The following is a 22,450-nucleotide window of genomic DNA, read 5'->3' on the forward strand; positions in this document are numbered from 1 at the left end:
GAGGTGATACCATGTGGATACTTTAAGCTGTAGTTTGTCAGACCCAAGCCTTTCTCGACTAATTTCTTCCAAGCACATCTATAGCATTTTGGGATGTTTATAAATGCTTTATAAAGGAGTCCTGGATGGCTTCTTTGGTTTCAGTTCTTGAGTTCGTAGGATTACTATATGTTTTAAAGCAGTGTACACAAACAAAACTGGACCAGGGGAATTTAATTAATATCTGCCCCCAACCGGCCCAGCATTGGAGGTATCCCTGACTGCAATTAAGTTTGCACTGAAGGAGTGAGGACAAACTGCCAGCTATGTTCCATGGGACCTCCTTTTTATGTCTTTTTACATAGAGTTTGCAAGATCTAAGGCAGCGGCCATACTACAGACGATGAGCAGCATTGTGTGCATGTATACCATAGTTTGACTTCCCAGTTTGCTTTTTGTTTGTCCCAACCTTAATTTTTGTTGGGTGTCAGGGTTTTATAACTAAGACCTCTAACAAGTCTAGGGACAGTCAAACCTAACATTCCCTTTTCTTAAGATTTTTGTTTTGGTTTTTAGGGGGTAAAAGAGCGCTTGCACTGACATGTCTGATTGACCTTCTATATAAATATATGCATTTTACTTAGCAACAGCGTGTGTGCATGTGTTTTGGAACAAAATATGCTCATTTCTTTTTCTACATCTTCATATTGAGTCTCTAGTTTATAAATGGGTGATGTTATCTCTGTTAAGAGAGGTCTAAGATTTTTAATATTTACAAGGGCTTTCAGTTTAAAAAAGCAACCATCTCAGTGTTTGCGTGAAAAGCCACACACGCAGGCTGTCATCTGCAGCATTGTGCTTTCTTTCCTCATTCAATTGGACTCCTATTCAGCACTTAATAAAATAATGTGCCGCAGGCAGTCCAGTTTGTGTCTGAGTGATTATGAAGTGTTTATGACAGCTACTAAGCTGACACTCTCCGTAATGGTGTTACATTGACTTCTAAACACCTTTGCAGTCTGCCTCCAGGAGTGTGTGTCTCTCTGCAGTCTGAGTGCTTTTACATTAACATCTCCTCGGAGTAAGATCTTTGACTAGGGAAGTGTTACTTGCAAATGGAAGATACCATTAGAGCTGCTTCAAAGGACTGAAGTAATGTTTGGACTGCTGGATGCTGAAGTAACGGCTGGGGTTTTGAAGTGTGGTGTCTAAAACTGTGTTGCATAAGTGGAAGGTGTCCATCTAAACTACTTTTTCTTTGATCTTTATTTTGAAAGAGGGGTGGAAAGGTTAAAACTGTTCTTAAAATCCGCCCCTAGAAGTGGGAAGAAACGTTGGAGCGTACAGAAGTACGACTAGAAGGTCCTACTTAATTATTGCGTAGCGTATTTTTATGCTGTATTGGGAATTTGTTTTTCCTTTGCTCACACTTCATATACAGTGTCGGAACCAGAAAACACTTGGAATTGGTTTCTGCTTACTGTGGTTTCTAAGTGTCTGTTCTAGATGTTCCTAGTCAAAGAAATGCATGTTGCCTGGTTCTGTGGCTGCTGATTATTATTTTTACTGTACGAGGGAACAGGGTTCAGGAGTAGACAATGACGACATCGATTTAGCCATTCATATTTCAGTTATAAGCGAGCTATTGAGCTTTAAGAAATCAGGAACTTGACTGACAAAGGAGACTGTATTGTAGCAGCAAATGCTAATTAAGCAAAGTTATACGGTTGTAGTACAATGCTGCTGTTTCCGACAGTCTGAAGTATCGCCTCTTATGATAGGTAACAGCCAATGGATGAGGACCAGTGAGGCGGAGGCATATCTGGACAACTTCCGGATGCCATTGTAGTCTCTAATTTCTCTCTCCGTCGTAAACTGACACAAATACTAGTCTTGATAAATGCACAAAGAATTGCAACATAGCAAAACTAGCTATTATATTCATGCAGGGGACAGTGGAGCTGTTCTCTTCCCCCCTCCCCATCTTCCGAAAGCCCTGCACGGTGGCTTTCTTAACCCTTTTGGAGTTTAGTCCATTCTGGCAAAAGTACCCATGTGTGAGGTGGGTAGTACGTTGCAGATTATGTGTTTGCTTCCTTGCCTCTTCTGACCTCACGGGCTTGGGCTCTGTACAGTCGCCTCCCGTATTGAAACCTGTGTAAATGCTTGCAGTAGCCACTTAGAAGAATGTGTGAGAATTACCCAGTTATATCATCCTTCTGATACGTGTCCAGAGACTTCGGAAAAAAAAAACTGTGTCATTGTGCTCGGAGGTTTGGGGGAGAGGCTAACTTTTTAAAATCTTATTTTCGTATGGCAAATATTTTACATTCTTAGCCGAGTGCTCTTTCTGGTCTGATGCGCACAACCTGCACAGTCATTTGTGCTGAAAACTGATGTGATTTATAATACATCCAACGCTTGTGGGGGAAGGGAGGAAAGGAAAACTCTACTCCTTTCTGCAGCAGAGCCTTTGGCAGACTGGAGGAGGAACGGTAAGCTCTGAAGGGGGTTTCATGTAGCTCTGCTTGGACAGAGCCTAACACCGAATGCACAGCCTTGAAGGACCATTGTGCCCCTCCTGTGTCTGCTTCCCATATATGTTACTTGTCTGCTTTTGGGTAGTGATGGGAGAGGTGAAGAAGCGCTGTCCCCTGCTACGGATATGTATTCAGTCTGCAGCCTGAGCATGTTAAGACTGCTTAAAACATGTTGCACTTAAAATGGGAATGTTGACAGAGCTGTAACTAAAGGCATTAGCAAGCTGCCATAGCTAATGTGGTTTCGTTTTAGTTGAGATCCTCATATTTTTTTTTGATGGTGGCTACAACTTTAACATAATTAATTCGTTCAATATAGCCTGCCTTTTCATACTGGTCCTGGCGCTTCACCTAGGAGGGCCATCCCATTCTGTTCAAAGCAGCATGTCAGGGTGGTGGGATTTAATTTTAAGAAAACAGATGGCCCAGTTTGTGTTACTTTGTGATAGTCTCGTAATTAAAAAAGCTATTTTTTTTTTCTTTTTATCGTTAATGGTGTTAGCTTAATTTAACAAATGACAAAGTGAAAATTGACTTTTTTCCTAGCCCTTTCACTTTCTCCTCTTTTTTTGCTCTCGGCCACTAATTTTCTTTTTAAATTTAAAACCAAATGTAAATTAAATTCATATCAGCTGCACTCCCTAACTCGTAATACTAGTGGGTGCATCTACACATACAATAAACTCTGGAGCAGTTTGAGCCAGAATAAACTGTTCCCAGGTACAGCATCTACATGCGTGTCCAGGACAGCAGCAGGGTGGAGCAGGCCCCTGGCTGGCTGGGCTGATCAGGTGCAGTTTATGCCTGTGGTCAGCATCTACACATGTAAATTATTTCGCTGTAAAATAGTAATGTCCCTGACAGTAGTTTACTGTGCCCTAATACTGGTACGTATGTAGATGGTGACTTCACTGCACAGCTCACTAGTCTACTCAGCAATAACGCACACAGCTAGGTGCACCCAGTTAGTATTTTGTTTTCTTTTACTTGAGCTTTATGATACAGTTCATGGAGGCATGAACAACACTGTAGCTACTTGCAGACACTAAAAAACAAAACAAAAAAAAGCGCACTTTACCAGAAGAAGCAGCACATTACTTTGAGTCACCTCCACAGCATCTATATAGACTGGGAGCTTTGGAAAATATATATATATATATATTTTATTTTGATACAATATTATATCATGGATCAAAACCATAACTGGAATTAAAAAGTGGATTCCTAATGACTCACCTAACATCTTCTTTATGTGTTAGCGACAGTCAAGTTTCTGTGTACTGACAATTTGCAGTTTTATATGTCTGCATTTTAGTTTAAGAATCAGATTTCTAATCTTCAATTTTGGAGTTTATGTACATTTTGGCATTTTTTTTGCCATGTGAAAGCTATTTTCTATGGTTGGAAAATATTATTTTTCCATACAGCATGAACAAATCTTTCTTTATGCTGTTTGTTACGGGTCCAAACTGGTATGTCCCAAACAACAAAATTCTGTCATAAAATTAAGCAGCGGTCATAAACTAAATTATGCTTTTAAAGTGGTAGCCCAAAATGTGCAAGGGGAGAAGAAACTGTTTCCTCCATTTTCCTGATCTCTTCTCACTGGTGGGAAAAGGGATGAAGTCTTCATTTGGGCATCTGACCTCAGGTTGGATGGAACCTTTGCTTACTATCTTGCAGGCAGGTCCGTGGATTTAAGTCTCGTCAGCCTGTGGCTTGACCACTTGCACTGTGGAAGATGCTAAGTTCCTCCACACCAGCTGGTAGCTGCTACTTCGGATTCACCCTTTTTGTAGAAAGAATACCTGAAGCTGCTTTGAAAGCTTCCTTTTCGGTTCTTAAAATCTATTTGGAAGCTTTCTTGGTGTTTGGAACAGGAAAAGGAAACTTCCAAGAACTTTGAATGCTGCTGCAGGGACTCGCTATTTAGCTGGAATAAATCCAAAATGGCAGCCACAAGCAACTTTCTTCATAGGTGCTTTTTGATGAATTATAAGCTTTGTTTTCAGTTCCTAAAGTCTATTTATATTTCGTTTAAGTTCAGGAGACTAGGAAACTCAAGGGACTGGTAATGGGGTATGGAGCCTTTCACCTTTTTAATAGTTGCCAGCTCACACCCAGCTTAGACTGCTAGTGACAAAATGGTTAGCCATTCAGTGACTGGATGGCTTATAATAAAGATGGTTGTTTGTTCTAGTCCAGTTACAACTGTAATAAATGACCCCTCCTGTTGGCAGCCTCACTAGGGAGATAAGGACTCAACTGGCAAGAACACAAAGCTACAATATCTCTTATCTGGAGATGGTGCTTTCAGATCAGGAGCTGTGTTAGCTCGGCAGTGATGATGATAAAGCTTTTTGCTTGTTCTGTGAGTCAATTGGAAACATGAGTCTTCAGTTGGGTCAGTTCAGGACCTTTCATGAATGTAAGTCACAAGTTAGAAAAGGTGCTGTTGGGCAGAACTTATCTATTTTGAATAATTTTATTCTAAGATTTTAATTAAAAAGACCTCGAGGAAGGTGTGTATGCATGTACAAAGTCAACTTAAAATAAGGCAATTTAACTAAGTTGACTTAATGAAGTCAGCTCAAGTTAAGCCACGTCGGAGCATACACATGTAAAGCTCCTTGACATGGTGGCAGCCACCTTGTGAGCTAAATCAACTTAAGTAATGCAACTCAAGATAATACACCTTGCACGTGTATTACCTTGTGCCACATTTGAGTCAACTCTGCTCCACATACGTGTGTACACTCTGATAAGTTGGCTTAATGGTCAAAGTTAGTATGTATGTATGCACTCAGAGATGTTTTTCCTCCAAGCACACCTAAGGAGCAATGAGGATCTTTAGTACACTATAAATCTTTCACTTTGTATTATTACTGCTTCTTTTTGTAAAGTACTTTTGAAATGTTTGGATAAAAAAATGCTATATAGGAACTAAGGACACTTCACTAATGTTGTCATTGTAGCTGCTCCTTATTTTGCTGACGTACATTGGCTTTCTGTAGATTTCTAAAGAGCATTCATTTCAAATCACTTGGTACAATTGTAGTTTATAATAAAATCTACAGAAGCATAGGAGAACACTTTACAGTCTGTCACTATTTTTTTTCCTAATCTCACCAAATAAGTTGAGCAACACACATCCTGCCAAATATGTGCGCTGTATAGTAAAGTATAGACATCCTAGTACGGTGACACTGCAGATGTAGGCGTGTAAGCTTCTAAAAAGTTTTCCTTATTTGAGTAAATTTTGGCTTAAGCCAGAAGAAAAAAATCTGCTTTAGTGGTTTGAGAACAGGGTTGGGACCTGCCAATTTCTCTTTTTCTGACTGACTTGGTATCTCTAAGTATTTCATTTAATTTCTCTTCTACCTTAATTACCCCCATTTGTAAAATAGGGATAATACCTCCCGTGGGTGCTGGGAATTAATTATCTATCCATAAGTAATTTGGGCTGGGCTTTTCAAAGGTGCCATGGGGAGTTAGGTGTCAAATGACCAATAAGTTTCAATTGGATTTGGATGCCTACTTGTGTTAGATTTCTTTGAAAGCTTTACCACTTCTTACTATCACAGGCCAAATAAGTATGCTTTCCAGAACTAAGTATATTTTAGAGCAGAAACTTTGAGGATGTTTGGCTTTCTTACTAGTTTTTACTGTTAAGACTCTTACTTTATTTGAAGTAGCTTGGAGCTGGAGCTAATGTGTTGGCATGCTTAAAAAATAGCGCAAGGTGATGGAATCGGGTTGTATTATTCTATATGAATCACTTCTTCTGTACTTTTGTTATGTTAGTTCTTTTTCCCCCTTTTGTTTTCATTTGCAGCCATTGATGTGCATACACATGCATGAAGCACTTTTTTAATATTTTTTTGGGAGGAAAAAACTCTTAAATGCCAATAATAATAGTTTTGAAATCTTATGCCTTCCCACTTTGTTTCCCGTTTTTAGAGAACTGCTATGTTTCCACAAATAGGAAATCTGCTTCTGTCTACACATGTGTGTCTGTCTCCCTCTTTTTTTTCTTCTCAACAAGCTTCTTGCCTAACCACACTCTCCATGTAAATACCTGGTACCTTCTTCCTCGTTCACCTTTCCTCTTAGTTCAGCCACTTGTTGAGTTTTCTCACTGCTTCCCTGTCCCAAACCCATGTACTGTTTTCAAGGAAGTCAACTAAATCTAGGAAGAAAGATGGCTTCATCCGTTAGGCTTCTCAGTATTATCCAGTTGTTTTGGTCAACGCATGACTTAGTTTGCAAGTAGAAGGTGGGGACCACTTGTTGTTCTGTTGCAAAATGACTGCTATCAAATAAAATTTAGTGTTTCCATTTCTTTTTGTAAAGTAATCTTAAAATGTTATGCGCTATAAAAGCACATAAATTGCAAAGCAGAATCTGTCATGTGAATTATTTAATAAAATTAGAGTAGGGTAGACTAAGGGTCTGATCCTAGTCTTGTTCACATTCGTTTTACATCTGAATGAGTCGGGGAGTATTTCTAATCCATTTGACTGGAGTTGTTCCTGATTCATAGCAGCGTAAGAATGGAAGGGAGCGCTTTGTCTCTGCAAAGACATTTTAAAGATCAGTGTTTCCCTAAATTTCCTTACGGAGCCCTGCAGGTTGTTTCTGGTTTTATGAAGACATACAGTAGGAATTTGGAATTGGAGTGTTAAATGTATTGTGTTTACTTCTTAAGAAGTGTTCTGTACTAAGTATGGTATTTGCACATGGCTTTCATAAAAGACAGATTCTTCAAGAGGATAAGCTGGAATTGTGCATGCGTTACTCATAAGAATGGTAATAAATTGTAAGATGGATAGATAAGGATTTGCAGTAAGGGGGTGGGGTCTGAGATGCCATATTCATGGTTTGTTCAAATAGCTGCATTTTTATTTTATCTAATTCGTGAACTAAGCTGGAGAACGTAATTGTAGAGAAGGCATTTTAAAAGGTTAGGTTTGGTTTGTAGTGTAAATGTTTACAAATTGTAAAGGTCTTAATTTCATACTATACATAGTTTAAGCTGCTTATTTGGCTTATTTTCCAAAATAATATGTCAAGATGTTTGTTAACTTTTTTTTTTAGCCTCATTGCGTATTTAAGTTCTTGGTTTGGGGCATTAGTTTCATGTTTGCCATTTTCCTGAAGTTTGACATTCCATATTTGATCCATTACCAGTCAGTTATGAAAATATATTCTGACTGACCAGTTATAGGAAGTCTAGAAATTCTTCTTAACTACTTGTGATTTTAATCTCTTCAGGGCTTCCATTAATGACAAATTTAATTAGTTTGACTTCTGAAACAGAGTTTTCATACCCATGGAGTATATGGTGCACGTATTTTCAGATACTTTGACTTTAAAAGCCAATATTTGTCTGTCTTAATCCTCGATAGTTTTTCTTTTACTATGGAATACACACTGTAGAATAAACTGTTCTGGAATTTCTAGCATTTTGGTTCAAAATCTATCAGTAGGCAAGTTGAAGACTTGCTTTTTCCTGCAGTACATGCTACTTATGGATGTTACATAGTGCTTTTATCCCTTTATGTAGCTAAGCAGAAGACACTGACTTTCTAAAGGCAGAGGACTTCTGTTTAAAGTACTTGGTCACTGTTTTTAAAGATTTGTAAATAGTCTTCTATGTGACACTTTTGGGTCAACTTTGGTAACAGAGAAAAGAAGATCCCCAGCATTTTAACTTGCTTGTAGGTCTTGTATAAACTAAAATTGCTAAGTTTGCACTAGTTTAATAAGTATGTTTGGAGTGTGTTGTTTTTTATGTTAACTGAGTAAGATGAATTGGTGAAAGAGACTTATGCAGATGAGTCAGTCGAGTCAAAATGTCTTACCCTCCTTGACATTTGGTTTTTTTGTTTTTTGTTTTGTTTTGCTTTTTTAAATAATAAAGGAGCTCCAAAGGGACGCTGGATTGAACCCTGGTCTAAAGTGATCTCCTTTGAATTCCTTCCCTAAGGACCTGTTAACCTTTAGATATACACCTCAGTCAAATTAGGGAGGAAATTAAAGAATGACACCTGCTCCGGAAATTAGCAGCTAACCTTCAGATTGCTGCAGGGTATTGCCAACTCTTAATCGGGGCAACAGGAACATCCTGTTACAGTGTTGTAGCACTGTACAAGACTCTGAAGGAGTTGCACCTGAGCCCACTTTGCTTTGGGGTTTGGGCTTTGCGGGAGGGCGGGCAAAGTGAAGGAATCGGGGGTGGAGAGAGGTTTGTTTGCTTAGGTTTACTAAATGTAATCTTCCTTGCACCATTTGTGCAGATCAGCGGTGAAGCACAAGAGCTCTTTTCTGTCCGTCATGGTCCGGTTCGAGCTGCACGAATTCTGCCAGCCCCGCAAATCAGTAAGTACGTCATTATGACACAATTTGATACCGACTGAATGGGAGGGTGGGGAGGGAACCTTTCAAGCTGGGATGTGTAGACTTTAACATGGTTTCTGAAAAATGGCAACTAAATTGCTATTTCATTGTAGCTTGTTTACATGTATATGGAGCCATGACATGCAGTTCCCAAGATAACTGTTGGCTTTTTAAAGAGTTTATCAAAATAACTTTGTTCACTTTTAATGGGTACTAGAGGTGCACAGTAGTGTTTATTCAATGCAGGTCTGTCTAACTTTTATAAGCCCCCAGGGCCACTCCCAGCAGGGGCCCCATGCTACACAGGCTGCACCAGGCTCATGAGCACAGGGCTATGCCTAGTGTGGATGCTCCCCCCTGCTGTTTCCTGTGCCTGTGTGGGCACCCACCCCTACACTGCTGCCTTGTGTAGGTGCACAAGTGTGGTGGTGGTGGTGGTGGTGGTGGTGATGATTATTATTTTTTGTTCCTGCCCCCTCCCCAGGTGTCTTCCCCCTGCCTTCCACTGCAATGTGTGCCTTGTGGGCATTCCCCAGCCCTGCTGCACTGGGCTGCCCTCCTCCACTGCTGCTCCATATGGGTGTGATCGCTTTTCCCCCACACTCTCCATACAGCCAAAATCCCCTCCTATCACATGGCCCAGACTCACCTCTGTCTCCCTGCCCTGGCCCTTGGGGTAGGACAGGAAGCAGCGGCCAAAGGAAGGTGGGAGAGCCTGGAGAGTCTGGCTGCTGTTGCAGCTGCAGCAGTGGGGCAGGTTGTGGCCAGGTGAGAGCTTGGAGGCTGCAAGTTACCTGCTCTTTTTTCTAACAGTTTTGGTTCTTTAACCCTCCACTCAATCTTGAAATGCATCTATTTTGAACTCCCTGGTTTGTTTGTTTTTTACCTGAAATGTTCTTTTGTTTATTGGTCCTGGGTATGACTGTAAACTGCTTCTGACGGTGGGGTCTGGCAGCTCGGGGAGCAGGGTGGCGCCTATAAACTGGTACAATGTTGCAGCCTCCAGAGTAAGGTGAGCATAAGGCACCTCAAAACCCTAGCTCTCATTGTTTTATGGGGACTCTGGCTGTAGAAACGCTAAAGGATGTCACTCTAAAAGAAGCGCACCCTTGCAGAGACGTTCAGCAGTCAGGAGCAACTCTGATTTGTTTCTCTGGCAGAAGCTACAACCATCAAGGCGCTGAATGTCTAGACTTGGTCTGGCGTTTGGACTCCGTCTCGGTGGTGTAAAGGGGAGATGGTAGATCTTGAGCAGCCCTCCACTCCTCCATAGTCTTGCCTGGGCATACGCATCAAAGGTCTTGGTGTGATGGTCTCAGGACCCCATACAACTGGATTCATCAGGCACCTAACTAGACCTCTTCCACGTACACCATGAGCCATAGGCTTGACAGTTGCCTACTAGGTCTCTAGTTCATGATGAAAGGAAGTGAGAATATCTGTACTAAAACTGGATCACTCTAGAGACTCTTCTACTTTGACTCCATTGTTGGGATGTGATTCCACATATTCTTCCTATTACAGGGGTGGGGTTTAATACTATTTTTAGACTTGCTGCTCTTTGGCGCCTGTATCACTTTGTCTCTCACAGACTGGTTCTTTAATGAAGCTTAGTATTAAAGATTTTCTTCAATCGTAATTAAAAAAATAAAATAAAATAAAATAAAAAGAATGTTCTTTGTAAACTTCTGAGTGACTCAGCTACTGTACAGTAATGTCTCTAGGCCATATAGTAAAGACCATCACCTTTTATCTCTGAAAGCTCAGTACTCCTGAAACCAAGTCGTATTGGGTCTTGATGTAGGCAAAAGTCCTATTTTCACTGGCCATATCTATTCTCATATCTGTTTTAGTTGCTTTCCACGCACTGTCCCTTTCTCTTGCCTAACACAGTTTTCCAGTGAAGACATCCTTGACAATACAGAGCTTAATGAAACATGATGCAGGTCTTTTCCCCATGTCGTTGTTTTTAACACTCCACGAAACTTTTTAAGGTGCGTCTTCTTGGCAAGATTGTAAGTGATACCACTTCCTGCTCTAATGCTAACACATTCCCATTAATATACGAACTGTAGAATGATGTTACATTTTGAGCAGAAGCCTGTGATAAACTTCATCCATCACGCTGAAAAGGAGCAGATGGAATGCTGTGTAACAGTGGAGGGGAGGGAAAATTTGGGTCAAGGCCATTGCAGCTAACTCCCGCTCTGGAGGATAATTGCCTTTTGATTTTTGAACGCCTAAATTAGGCAGAGAGGGCTTTGTGTTTAGAAATTTCATGCCCAAGACCTTCAGTTTTTAAGAGCCAATAGATGGTGAAACAGTTCTTAAATCACAGTGGCTTTTGTGTTCATTATGGCAATGATTTTACAACTGGATTCTAGATTAAGTTTCTAGACCTTTACCCAAATTTCTTTTTTTTTTTTTTTTGAATTTGTTGTTTTCCCTTAGCAAGGTGATCACTGCTACTAGGGTTAGAAATGCCAGGAAGAGCACACACCAACTGCAGCAACTTCCTCAGCCTGCCAAAGGGTTTTTAAATCCAAAAGCTTGCTAAAAAAAATTTCCCCAACTATTTAAGTCAAAGAACCTTGTCTCTTATGGTGAGATGCATTAGAGGGTTTACTCTCAATGTGAGGTCCTTCTTACCTTTCAAAATTTCAAACTCTTGGGATGACTAAAAGGTTTTGTTTTCTTTGTCATCTTTTCAAGAGGTGGTGCTAGAAATCAGATCTAATTTAAATGAGGAAACGACTTAGAGAAATGGTGCTGTGTAAATACTAGAGATTACATTCTATCCAAGGGGGAGAATTTGCCTTCTCAAAAGTAAGTAGGTTTGTAAAAAAGATGGACTGTTTTTGGTGGTTGTGTTTGTTTTGTTTTGTTTTTTTTATTTTGCTTATGGGAAAAATGCTAAGTATTTTCTAAAACTTGTAATATTATAAACAGCCCACCCACACACTCTTAAAGTATCAGCTGTTGCAGCTTTTTCTGATACTAAAACACAAGTTTCCTTTCCATTCTGATCAGAAAAGTAAGCAGAAATAAGAGTTCTTTAGTTCTTTCTAGTTTGAGTGGCGCTAGTTTTTAATTTGTTCCTCTTTTTGCTTATTTTATGTAAGCTTTTTTCAAACAAATTGACCTTTTCAGTGGCTGGGTTTCTATCATGTCCTGTAATGTACAAATAGCCACCTCCTCCCTTGCAGACTACTTTAAATGTGGTTTTATCAAGTCCTGAGACCAGCTGTCTAGCTTGCTCAACTATATTGTTTCAGAAATTCTGAGTAACCCCCTGGAAGAGTTTGCTGCAAAATTTAAGCAACTATGCGTAAACAAGCAAATCCTTTTTAAAAATTGGGACTGTTCAACCCAAACACAAACAATTCCCAAGAAGTGGGCCAGTTCACATTTGCTTACAATCATCTCCAGTACTTTGTAAGTACTGTGCTCCCAGAAGAGATGCAGGATCCTGACTTTTTATCTTGATATAGCAGCAAGAATAAGATGGATTTGCCATAACATTAGATGCTCTCTATTGTCTTTAAAACTTAAGAACTTGCTGTAATTTAGGAAGTCTAGTCTTTGAACTTCCAAAATTTAAGATGCTGACAGTTTGCCACTTAACAATGATATTTTTTTCCCTCTGTCTCCCTCCCTTTTTTTTTATGAGCATGGAGAGAGAGTCTCTGATATTTTGGCTCCGCTTCAAATTGGGCAATATCTTGCTTACCCAAAACTGGAGAAGCCTGTTCTCTTCTATATCGCGGTGAGCAGCTATTCTAATTTAAAATGGCTGCCTTTTTCATTCACCAGTGATGAAGAAAGCAAACTCTTTGCATAGCTAAATATTTTGGGGTTCTCCTGGCTGAAATGCGTTACCTCTGCATGAATATAAAATTGTCACTTCATTGGGGAATATAGCTTAAGAGAATTTTTGAAATAAGAACATGCTTGAGAATTGCAGGGAATTGTTAACAAAGAAATGTTTGAGCGAACTAAGGGCTTAATGGACACCGTTTGGGGCCTTTTGTATGTGGTCTGGAATTAAGTGGTGAAGTTGTACCCGACTTGAGAACTCCCATCTTTACTGCATTAAGAGCTGTGCATCAAAACTCTTAAACTGCTTGACTTTGCTTGGCTCTAAACAGGGCTGAGGTTTCAGTATATCTTAAATGTATTTAATAATATAGCACATTCTATCTTTTTTTTAATATCAGAAGCAACTTGCTGCTAGAATGTAATAGTTTTTTTTTCCCCCCGTAGCAGAGCCCCCCTTCCCCCAAGGAGTACAGAAGAAAACAAATGGGCAACATTTTTTCTTTGTGGGAACAATATCTGCTTTGTAAATAGCTGACAGTTTATGGCTGTTTGACTTGATCTGTTGTGAAATAGGGAACTGTTAGATCTGTCTGTAAATAAAAAAGGAGAGAAGTGTAAATGGAACCGAAGTGAAGTAACAGTTTAAAATACCAACAAATTTTGTTTCTGGTTTGTTTTTCTTCCCAGATGGTAGAAAAGTGCTTTGTGTTCAGACCGAGTGAGCTACACTGCTTATGGATTCCATCGGGCAGTTAGTAGTTCGTTCTCTCTAAACTGCTTATATTTAGCATTTAACAATGAGAGTTGCCACATCAGAAAACTATTCAAATTAGCTCATATTAAATTAAGTCGAACCTTTTAAAAACATGTTTTAGTCTCTTTTTACATGACTTGGTATAAAGTAAATCTTTGATTTAAAAGTTCATGAATGTATTATTGACCAATATCTGGAATCAGATAAAAGTAAAGCTGTAATAAGAGGCCTTAGATAACCAACACATGAGCTTTAATGATTCTGTACAAAATAAAAGGGATTTGTAAAAGAGAAGCTGATTACCATCAATAATGCTCAAACACTATTTTACTGTAAAGCTGTAAAAAAGGGAATTGTTGAATACGGGGCTCTTGGTGGATGGATTTGGCACGTTCCTAGGAATAGATTTTAGCTGGGATAAGCAGCTCCATTCCCAGGTGTGAAAGGAAAAGATCATAGTTTTACCTCACTGGCTTTTCAGAAACACAACTTAATAGTTTGTCGACTATTTTGTTAAAGTACTGTAACGCTTTGATGTTGGATTCCCTGCTGCATCATGTTCTTCACAGCATAATAAAGTACTGTTTTAAAAGAATATTCTGTGCAGGCTCCTTGCAAAGGAGACCTTATCAAATCTGATTTTACAAGTTAAATGGCAGTGTGCTCTTGTGTGTCTTGAAATTTTCTGTTTGAGGAGCAGAATGATCTCTCAGCTTCAAATCAGTTTTGTTTTGGTAGCTTCACGCTTCTGATGGGTATTTTAAGAAGCTGCATGCCATATCTTTTCACATATAGCACACCCCTTTCCCTCCCAAAATTGGGGTGCATATCTTTTTCTTTATTTTTATTTTTTTTAGAGCGGGGAAACTCTTCTTTGCTGGAAAAGAAGCAAGCCTGGACCTTGCTGGTCAAAGCCTGGTGTCTGAATTGGATTAGTAGCACAGAATAAAGACCCTGACTTGGAGTACATGGGAGCTTTTCTCCATTCTTATTGCTTAAATGTAGCAAAACAGAAGATAAAAATGAGTATCGACAGGTTAGAGGGGAAATAGTTGTTTGCATATGTGTTTAAATAATTTCTGTGCCCTTGGAATGTGTGTGAAGTTTTGAGTAAATGCCACTTCCCGAAACAGAGACACTTGCTGTAAATTTACTGTACTATGCATTTTAACCTTAAGGACAGAGACGGTAAGAGGCACTGGGGGTCTCAGACTGTAGTTAGTGAAAAGTCTGGGCAAAGATGTATTCTGTCACTCTCGATGTGATGCAGCTCAGGCTTATTAAACCTGTTGCTCCCAGGAGCATATTTTCAGGGCAAGGATCAGCTTTTGCAAACTTCTGTCTCTGGCTTTCTTCAGTTTTATCTTTCAGACAGATAAATGATAAATAAACAAGTACAGACATCATTACAGGACACGGTGGGAGAGGTGGAAACCAGTAGACGATACCATCAAACTTGAGATGGAAGTGAATTGGAAGTCAGTGTATGGTATATAATGAGCCGGAAGAGTTTTTAGAACATGTGCTAGGCACTGCCCCAAAACAGAGGCAGATACAGGCCCAGTCTAATGCCGAAGATGATAATAGAAATTACAGCTAGCCCAGAATGAAAGGGGAGTGTTTGTAAATAGGATCTGAGATCAGAAAGATTGATTGCAGATACTCTAATACGGTAGGATTGTATGTAGTATTTAAACATGCCCTGTCCTCTCTCTGCCTGATTATAGTACGCTTCATGTCTATGTGGTCTTGCATCATCAAACACTGAAGTTTAATATGAATATAAATTGTCCCAAATGAGATTAGCTTAGCTTTTACTTCAGGTATTTTCTCTGTTCTCTTTCCTTCATCAACCCAGCAGCCAAAATAGGTAATACAGCAGTGATTATATCTGAAGGAGTGGCCAACTGGTTTTTCTTACTTGGAGAAAAAAATCTTTACTTTTAAATCAGTCAACCTCTATTATTTTTTAAAAAAAAAAAACCTCCCAAGTTTGTTTTTGTTTTTAAATAGGCCTAAAAAATAAATAGGAAACCGCTTCATCTCCTGTCCCAATTAAATCTGCTCAGCATTCAATAACATGCGTGGCTGTGTGTTCTTTGTAGCTTGGTATATAGATGGCATTTTGGGGGAGATTTGAAATTTTATTTTTATAAACAATTTTCAGGCTTAAGGGATGAGAGAGAGCTGATGGCTAATACTTGGAAGATGAGGACATCTCTTTTTGGATGTTGTCAGTCTTCAATATCAGATTCCTAAGCTTCGGCATTTTGCATGACTGCATACTGTATTACCGACTGAGCCATCTGGTTGGCATAGTTTCTTAACCCACCCACCTCCTTGCTATGCTAATCCTGGTGTGTTGATTGAATATAGTGCTTATTCCATGTGTGTAATGGTACCTGACTTCGCAGTTCTCGGTTTCTCTTTGTCTCTCCAGATAAAAGAGACTATTTGAAAACAAATTGTTCTGACTTCACGAGTAAGGGGGGAAACTGTAAGTGGTCGGTGTAAAGCAGTGGTGACCAGCCTTTTTGGCCCATGGGCTGTATGAGTAGCACCGGGTTGGTCTGCAGAGTGGATGCCATCTGCGGGCCCATTCCATCTGCAGCTGTGTGGAAACTGCCAGGCTGGGCCCAATCCAGCTGTGCAGGGCTAGGGGGCCAATGCAGGTGCGTTGGAACAGGGCCCAGTCCAGTCTTGAAAACTTGGTGGCAGGGCAGACCGCTCCCCCACTGCTAAATTTCCAGACTCAGGAGAGCCCTGCGGGCTGGGGGTTGAGCATCCCAATGTATAGCATGTCAGCGCTAGGACTGTGCCAGTTTAAACTGAGCTGTGCATCTCGGTGAAATGGAAGCAACAGTTGGTAACGTGGTTGTAGCTCGAGGTAGAGAGAGAGAGAATCGGAAACAGAAATCCAGGAGCATTTGCTTCCCCACTCCGCCCCTTCACTTGCTGCAGATTAAAGTTTGTGGCTTTGTGAAGTTGCTCTGTATGAGACTTTCCCCTCCACATAATGCATAATGGCTCTATTTAGCACATTAGCCTGATTATTCATGCTCTTGATGCGGCATAGATTAATGGTCTTTTGATCCCATCTTCCAAAATGTACTCCTGCCTTAATCATGTGCCTCCTCTATACTTTTTAAACCAGTTTTCAAAAATCTTTGTTTTGGATCCTGAGGAGTTAAAATGCTGTGATTGGAGCTTTCCCGCTTCCAGCAAGGATGATTTTGCTTTCCTGTTCCTTTTAAGCCTGTGCTGACTTTGAATCTGGTTCAGACTCGCTGGTGGGATAGAGCTTTGAAGCTGCTGGAGCAAAGAATCTACAAATAACTTTTCTCTTCTCCAAAGCAAAGCTAGTTGGTAGAAGTACTGGTTTCCATACCTCTAGTGATGTAGCAGTCATGAATTTTTAGGTTAGCTCTTCTGACTTAAAAAACTAACTACAAAGCATACAGTTTTATATTTAATTCTATTTTATTGTGTTTATTTTTATCTCAAGCCTAGTGGATGTTTTATGGACATTTTAAAAAAAAATAATGCTTTTTTAATTCTGCTGTAGTAATCTTGTGTTCTCGGGTTGTCTGACCCCAGTACTCTTTCCTGCCGTGGCAGGGGGTCGGACTAGATGATCTGCTCAGGTCCCTTCCGACCCTAGAAACTATGAAACTATGAAACAAAATAGAAGCACAGAGCAAAATGGGTTTAGTTTCCATAAATACGATTATTCTTTTGGTCTCTTCACTGTTTTGTTTTGTTTTGTTTTTTTTGAGGTACATCCAGTTGTGTGCACATGCCTGTAAAAACTTTCAGTATTTCTATTTTAACTAGTTTAGTTTGTTTTTTTTGTTTGGTAGCAGAATCAGAATATTCTTGATCTATAAAGCGTGCTAGTAGTCAAGTGCTTTAGTTTTTCCTTTTTATCCATCCCCATTTGTCATAGTGAAAATGCTGCATTTTATTGGCCAAAATATCTATTTAAACCTTGTACAGTTTTGTTAATACACTAAGTTTTTCACATAAGGTGTAGATCATAGACATTACAGCTTCTCGGTTGGAGACTTTCAAAGCCTAAACCTGGAATAGCACAGTGTGTGGTAGTTTAGGACTAAGATGTGTGTACTGGCTGGGTTGCGTGTTGAAGCTGGCATCAACGTTTGGCTGTACCGCCTATTCCCAGGCCTGATTATTATGGAAACACATTCATCAAATCTTTTTTATTTTTTTTATTTTTTTTTTTGCCACTTTCTGCATCATGCCATTTGCAAAAACAAAGACATAAAGTAGCAAACAGTACGGAGTGACTTTTCTGCTTGGCCAGGGTGCCAGTTGAATAGAAATGGCAAACAAAAATACAAAGTTAAGTTTTAAGGAACTGTTTTGTAAGGAAACCTTTATAGAACTAGGTCAGGACACTGAAGTTAGTTTGCAGTTTAAAATGAGTTAGGCCACAGACGATACTTGCACTTGGATATAACGTATCAGACGAGATCAGATTTTATTGCAGATTTAACACAATTCTGTTTTAACTTGCCTCTCTGACTTTTGGTATTAAAGAATTGTGAACCTCAAAAGCTGACTTAGCTTGATCTGCAAGGGTGTGTAGAGGAACTATAATTTAGGGTTGCTTTCTGAAGTAAGGCAGATGTGAATATTGTATATATTTGCCCGCTTGGGTGGCTTAGTGGTTTTAAGTCTCTAACGGCAAAAATGATTGCCTAGCATGTATGGTAGAAGAACGTATCCCACAAGCTGAACAAGCAGTGGCAGTTTCTAGCTGGAGTTCCTGGAGTTAAGTGGCTTCTGCAGGTGTCCTAAGTGGTACGTGGTTGATTATGGTAGAATGAGGGTCCAATATGTGGACTGGAGAAATTACAGAACAGCATTTACGTGCAGAACCTTTTATAGACCATATATGGCTTTTTATAGACAGAAAAACACTGCTAACTATTTTATGACATCGACTTTTAAAATATATTAATATTTGAAAGGGGGTTGACCCATCGTTCTGCTGCCATTCCACTTCTGACCGCATCATATTGATGCTTTTGCTCAGCAGACCTCCAGCTTTAGCTGAACCTGCTTTAACAAAGCAAAAAAAAAAATGCTTTTTAGCAACATTTCCTTAAATAACATATGATATGTTTCCTCTTATAAGCAATATGGAGTTAATAAATCTTTCTTTCAAAGTTATTTTCTGTGGGGAAAGGGGACAGTTTGGCAGAAACAATTGTTTCCAACGAGAATAATGCGTTACATCGCACAGTCTCTCTGTTTAAAGAACTTGGTTCTGTCTCTGATGAGGGATCTTCAGTGCTGACTATGCTTTCAGAATTGGTCTTTTCATACCCTCAACATTTGATCCGCATTTGGACCTGCCTATAACTTTGGCCTTTTCATCTTGCTCATTTGACTCCTTGGATTTCCCCCACCCCCACATCTCGTTCAAATATCTTCATCCTTCCAAGGTGCTCCTCAGACTCTCCTGGGATCCAGAACCACTTACAAGAATCAAAAGAGTCTTATAGCTGTCTTCTTCCCTTTCATGGCTATCTCAGAAATATAAATGTTTTACAGCAATATTAAGAGTATTTCAGTGGAAGTAAACAGATATTGGTCTTTTTACAAGAAGAAAAAGTTATTCATGGGAATTGCTAAAATATATGGATTATGTGTCTGGCTTGTAATTCAGCAAGTCAAGTGGGGATACTGCAGCTAAGAAATTCTGAAAAGTCTACAGAAATCCTGGACAGTATTGAAGTGTTTGTAAGGTCTGCAATCACTTCTGTTAAATCTTTACTTGCCATAAATCCAGTCATGCTTGAGGATGTAAAGATGATGATAGCTGACCAGGAAGATCAATAAGAGGGGGATGGAAAAGAATGTAATTTGTGGAGTGCAAAGCTAACTTCAGAAAGTAAGCTTGACTCTTAATAAAATCAGAGGAGTTGGACCAGTAGCCTCACTGAGGAAGGCAAAGGAATGTCATCCACTCGCACTTCGCAGTAAACTGGGACCGTTTCACTGAAATGTGTATCCTCAGTGGGAACGATCAACAGAACACACAGATCTAAGCCTTAACATTCAGATCTAGGACAGAAATTCAGGAAACGGATTTCGCTTAAATCAGTGATGTCCGGTACTACATCCATCCAGGTTTATCTTAACCTGGTTTTGGCCAGTTTGAAAGTGGTTTGTGTGCGCTGAATGTCTGTGGTTACAGATTTGAACCGGTTTCTGATCACTTATACTGGTTCATGTGTAATTACTGTCCCTAGCCCCAGTGTTTTTTGAATGCATACTTTCCAAGATTAGAAGGGAATGTAGGCTACTTAGAGGTGTCACTCACAGGATATTCTGTTTGTACACAAGGGTTTTACAGTTGCTTGCAGAATTGCTGATGCTCACGCAACTGCTACCAGCGCTTCGCAGATAAAGCTTTTAAGGTCAAGTCATTACTGTACAGCTCTTCTACTAGGCACCATATTTTGCATCAATCCTTGTAATACAGCAGATGCAGATACTTGTTAGAGAACAAGACTTGGAATGTAATATCCCTTACAGAACTAGTTTGTAGTAAAACTGCTAATTTGTTTGAACTGGTATGTTTCCCAATTAATTTTTTAGGTGAGAGAACTAAGGAAGATAAGTTGAAGAAGACATTAAATATATAACTTGATAGTCCAGGGAGGTACATCTTACATATTTCTGTATCTGTTAAATGATTAAAATCATGGTAGCAAAATACCTGCTTCAGATCTGTATCTCAGTGCAGCAGCTCCCCCAGTCTCACCTTTATTATTACTATTTAATTTTTTTTTTTTTTTTTTGGCTTGAGCAGGTTTGAGGTATTTTTGACTAAACTGCTTTTGTTGGAAAATTAATAATTTTATTCAAATCTAAACATTTTGCGAGATTATACTAGTCTTGGGCAAGGTTTTGAGGTTCTGGATGAAATTTCTGGTTCAAAGTGCTAAACAAGCCAGTTGACCTCACAGTAGGTAATACCATGACACATGGTAGGGCAAGACCCTGGCTGTAGTCTCTCCAGACTGAATCGGGCAGGCCAGGGAACTGAACCTGGGTTTTCTACAACCCAAGTAAGTATCCTTGCTACTGTGCGGTTTGTTTCTTGGGGTGAGGGGGACATCAGAGGAGGGCTTCAGATGGTCTTGGGTATTGATTGATACGGACCAAGGAAATTTACCGAGTTTTCAGATTTTTGCAGTACAAGAAAATTACCTTCCCCGCTTTATGTTCCTTGATACTGGAGTTGAGTTGTGTGATTGCATTTTTCTCCTTGGTTTAGTTTAAAGTTACAGTATCACACCATTTCTTCAGCAAGCATGTTAGTGCCCATCACATCGTTGCATCTGTGGCCTAGGATAAAGAAAAATAATAATCTGAGCCATCCATTCCCTCTGCCTCCCCGACTCATCCTCTAGATCTCCTTAACTACACGTTCTTTAGTGGATCCTGAAAGACAGGGAGGCTTTTCATAGTAGAAGAAACAGGAAGCATATGTTTGTAGATTTTTGGTTAAGTGTTATCTCGTTCCACTTTAAGAGATGCAAATACTTGTCAAAATCAAATTTTAAATGCCTTGAAATGAGTTTCTTGTCATAAACATTAAAGTGTATTACTTAAAGGAAAGTAGACTGGGAAGTTAAAATAAGAAATTAGATCTTGTAGGCAAGCTGGCAGAAGCATGTTGCAATTTAACCAAATTTAAAAAAGGCTTACTAGCGTGGGTTTTATGAGATGGAGGTTCTGGTTCATCACCAAACCTTTATTTTGCTAACTAAATATGCCATAACGCATAAAGGAGTTTGAAGTGCAGAAAATGCCTTGGAAATTTTTACCATATGTTTTGGTTCTATTCCCATGTCATTAGTCTGAAATAATCAGTGCAAGTTGTGTTGTATTCCAGAATGTAACATAACTTTTACCTCGGGACTTTGTTGTGGCTGGACAGGGACCTGTATCTCAATAGCTCTGAGAAGGTCTAATTTTGACTTCTCTTCTAGGCCAAGAAAGCAATTTTAAATTTGTATTAAAATGAAGCCTTGTGTTTGGTTCCATTGAGAAGATCTGCACACTGGCTGTTGCTGAAAGACGTTTAAATGAAGTAGGCGCTTGAACGCGCTCTCTCTTCTTTTCTTTTTATTCAGAGTTTTAACTTTCTGCAACCTGTAGACTTAGCCAGTAGGTCATCCCTGACGTATGATATTTATGAATTTCTAGCTAGGGATACGTGGAAAATGTCTCTCTCTCCTCTTTATTTTTATTTTTTATTGTAACTTGCTTGACTTGGAAGATGATCGTGACTAATTCTGAGCACATCAGTTGTGTCGGGTAATTGAATGCATGTACTATGTGTAAAAGAATCGTCGTCGTCGTCCATATTGCCACTGTGAAACACTTGCTTGGACCTTGGACATTTTTCTTTTGCTGAAATTGATAATTTTCCTTCTGGCACCTCCAAGTTAGTGAACAAAGTTGAGTCTGCAGAAGAGGAGGAATTGTGAAGAGTGGGACTATACAGTCTTGTCATTGTAGAGGCAGCTCAGTGCTCTATCCAAAAATGTATTTGTTGGTCCAGTGTAAGTCTCCTACTTGGACCCAACTTCAAGGGAATATCATGTTTCTGTATATAGAATATGTGTTGCTTTTAACTTCTTGGATGTAGAAAGATACTCTTTTTGGTTCTGGATGTAGTGCTATTTGTGATTATTGACTCTGGGCATGAAGCCATCAGCTTTTTGGAAACTTCAGCTCAGAGTGAACACAGCAGCACCTCTCCTCAGCAACATGGTTGCTCAGCTGCTTTTTGTGATGACTACTATTTAATTTTTGTATTGAAGTAGTACCTAAAGGGCCCCAGTCCTGGTTTAGACCCCATCATGCGAGCTTCTCTGGAAACATGAAACAAAATGATATTGTTCTCTGCCCTCCC

The 22,450-nt window shown here is 39.5% G+C and overlaps 1 protein-coding gene across 7 annotated transcripts in view; it reads left to right on the top strand.

Moving 5' to 3' along the window:
* The window catches only part of BCAS3 (BCAS3, microtubule associated cell migration factor), a 444,448-nt gene that overhangs the window by 12,548 nt on the left and 409,450 nt on the right, over positions 1–22,450 (top strand). For all 7 annotated transcript variants that reach the window (XM_019545665.1, XM_019545667.1, XM_019545666.1 and 4 more), the window contains exon 6: positions 8,819–8,900. In XM_019545665.1, the coding sequence (XP_019401210.1) occupies positions 8,819–8,900 (82 nt within the window). The remainder of the gene's footprint in view (positions 1–8,818; positions 8,901–22,450) is intronic.

This window comes from Crocodylus porosus, unplaced genomic scaffold (genome assembly GCF_001723895.1).
Source record: "Crocodylus porosus isolate Cpor-Errol unplaced genomic scaffold, CroPor_comp1, whole genome shotgun sequence".
Taxonomy (NCBI): domain Eukaryota; kingdom Metazoa; phylum Chordata; order Crocodylia; family Crocodylidae; genus Crocodylus; species Crocodylus porosus.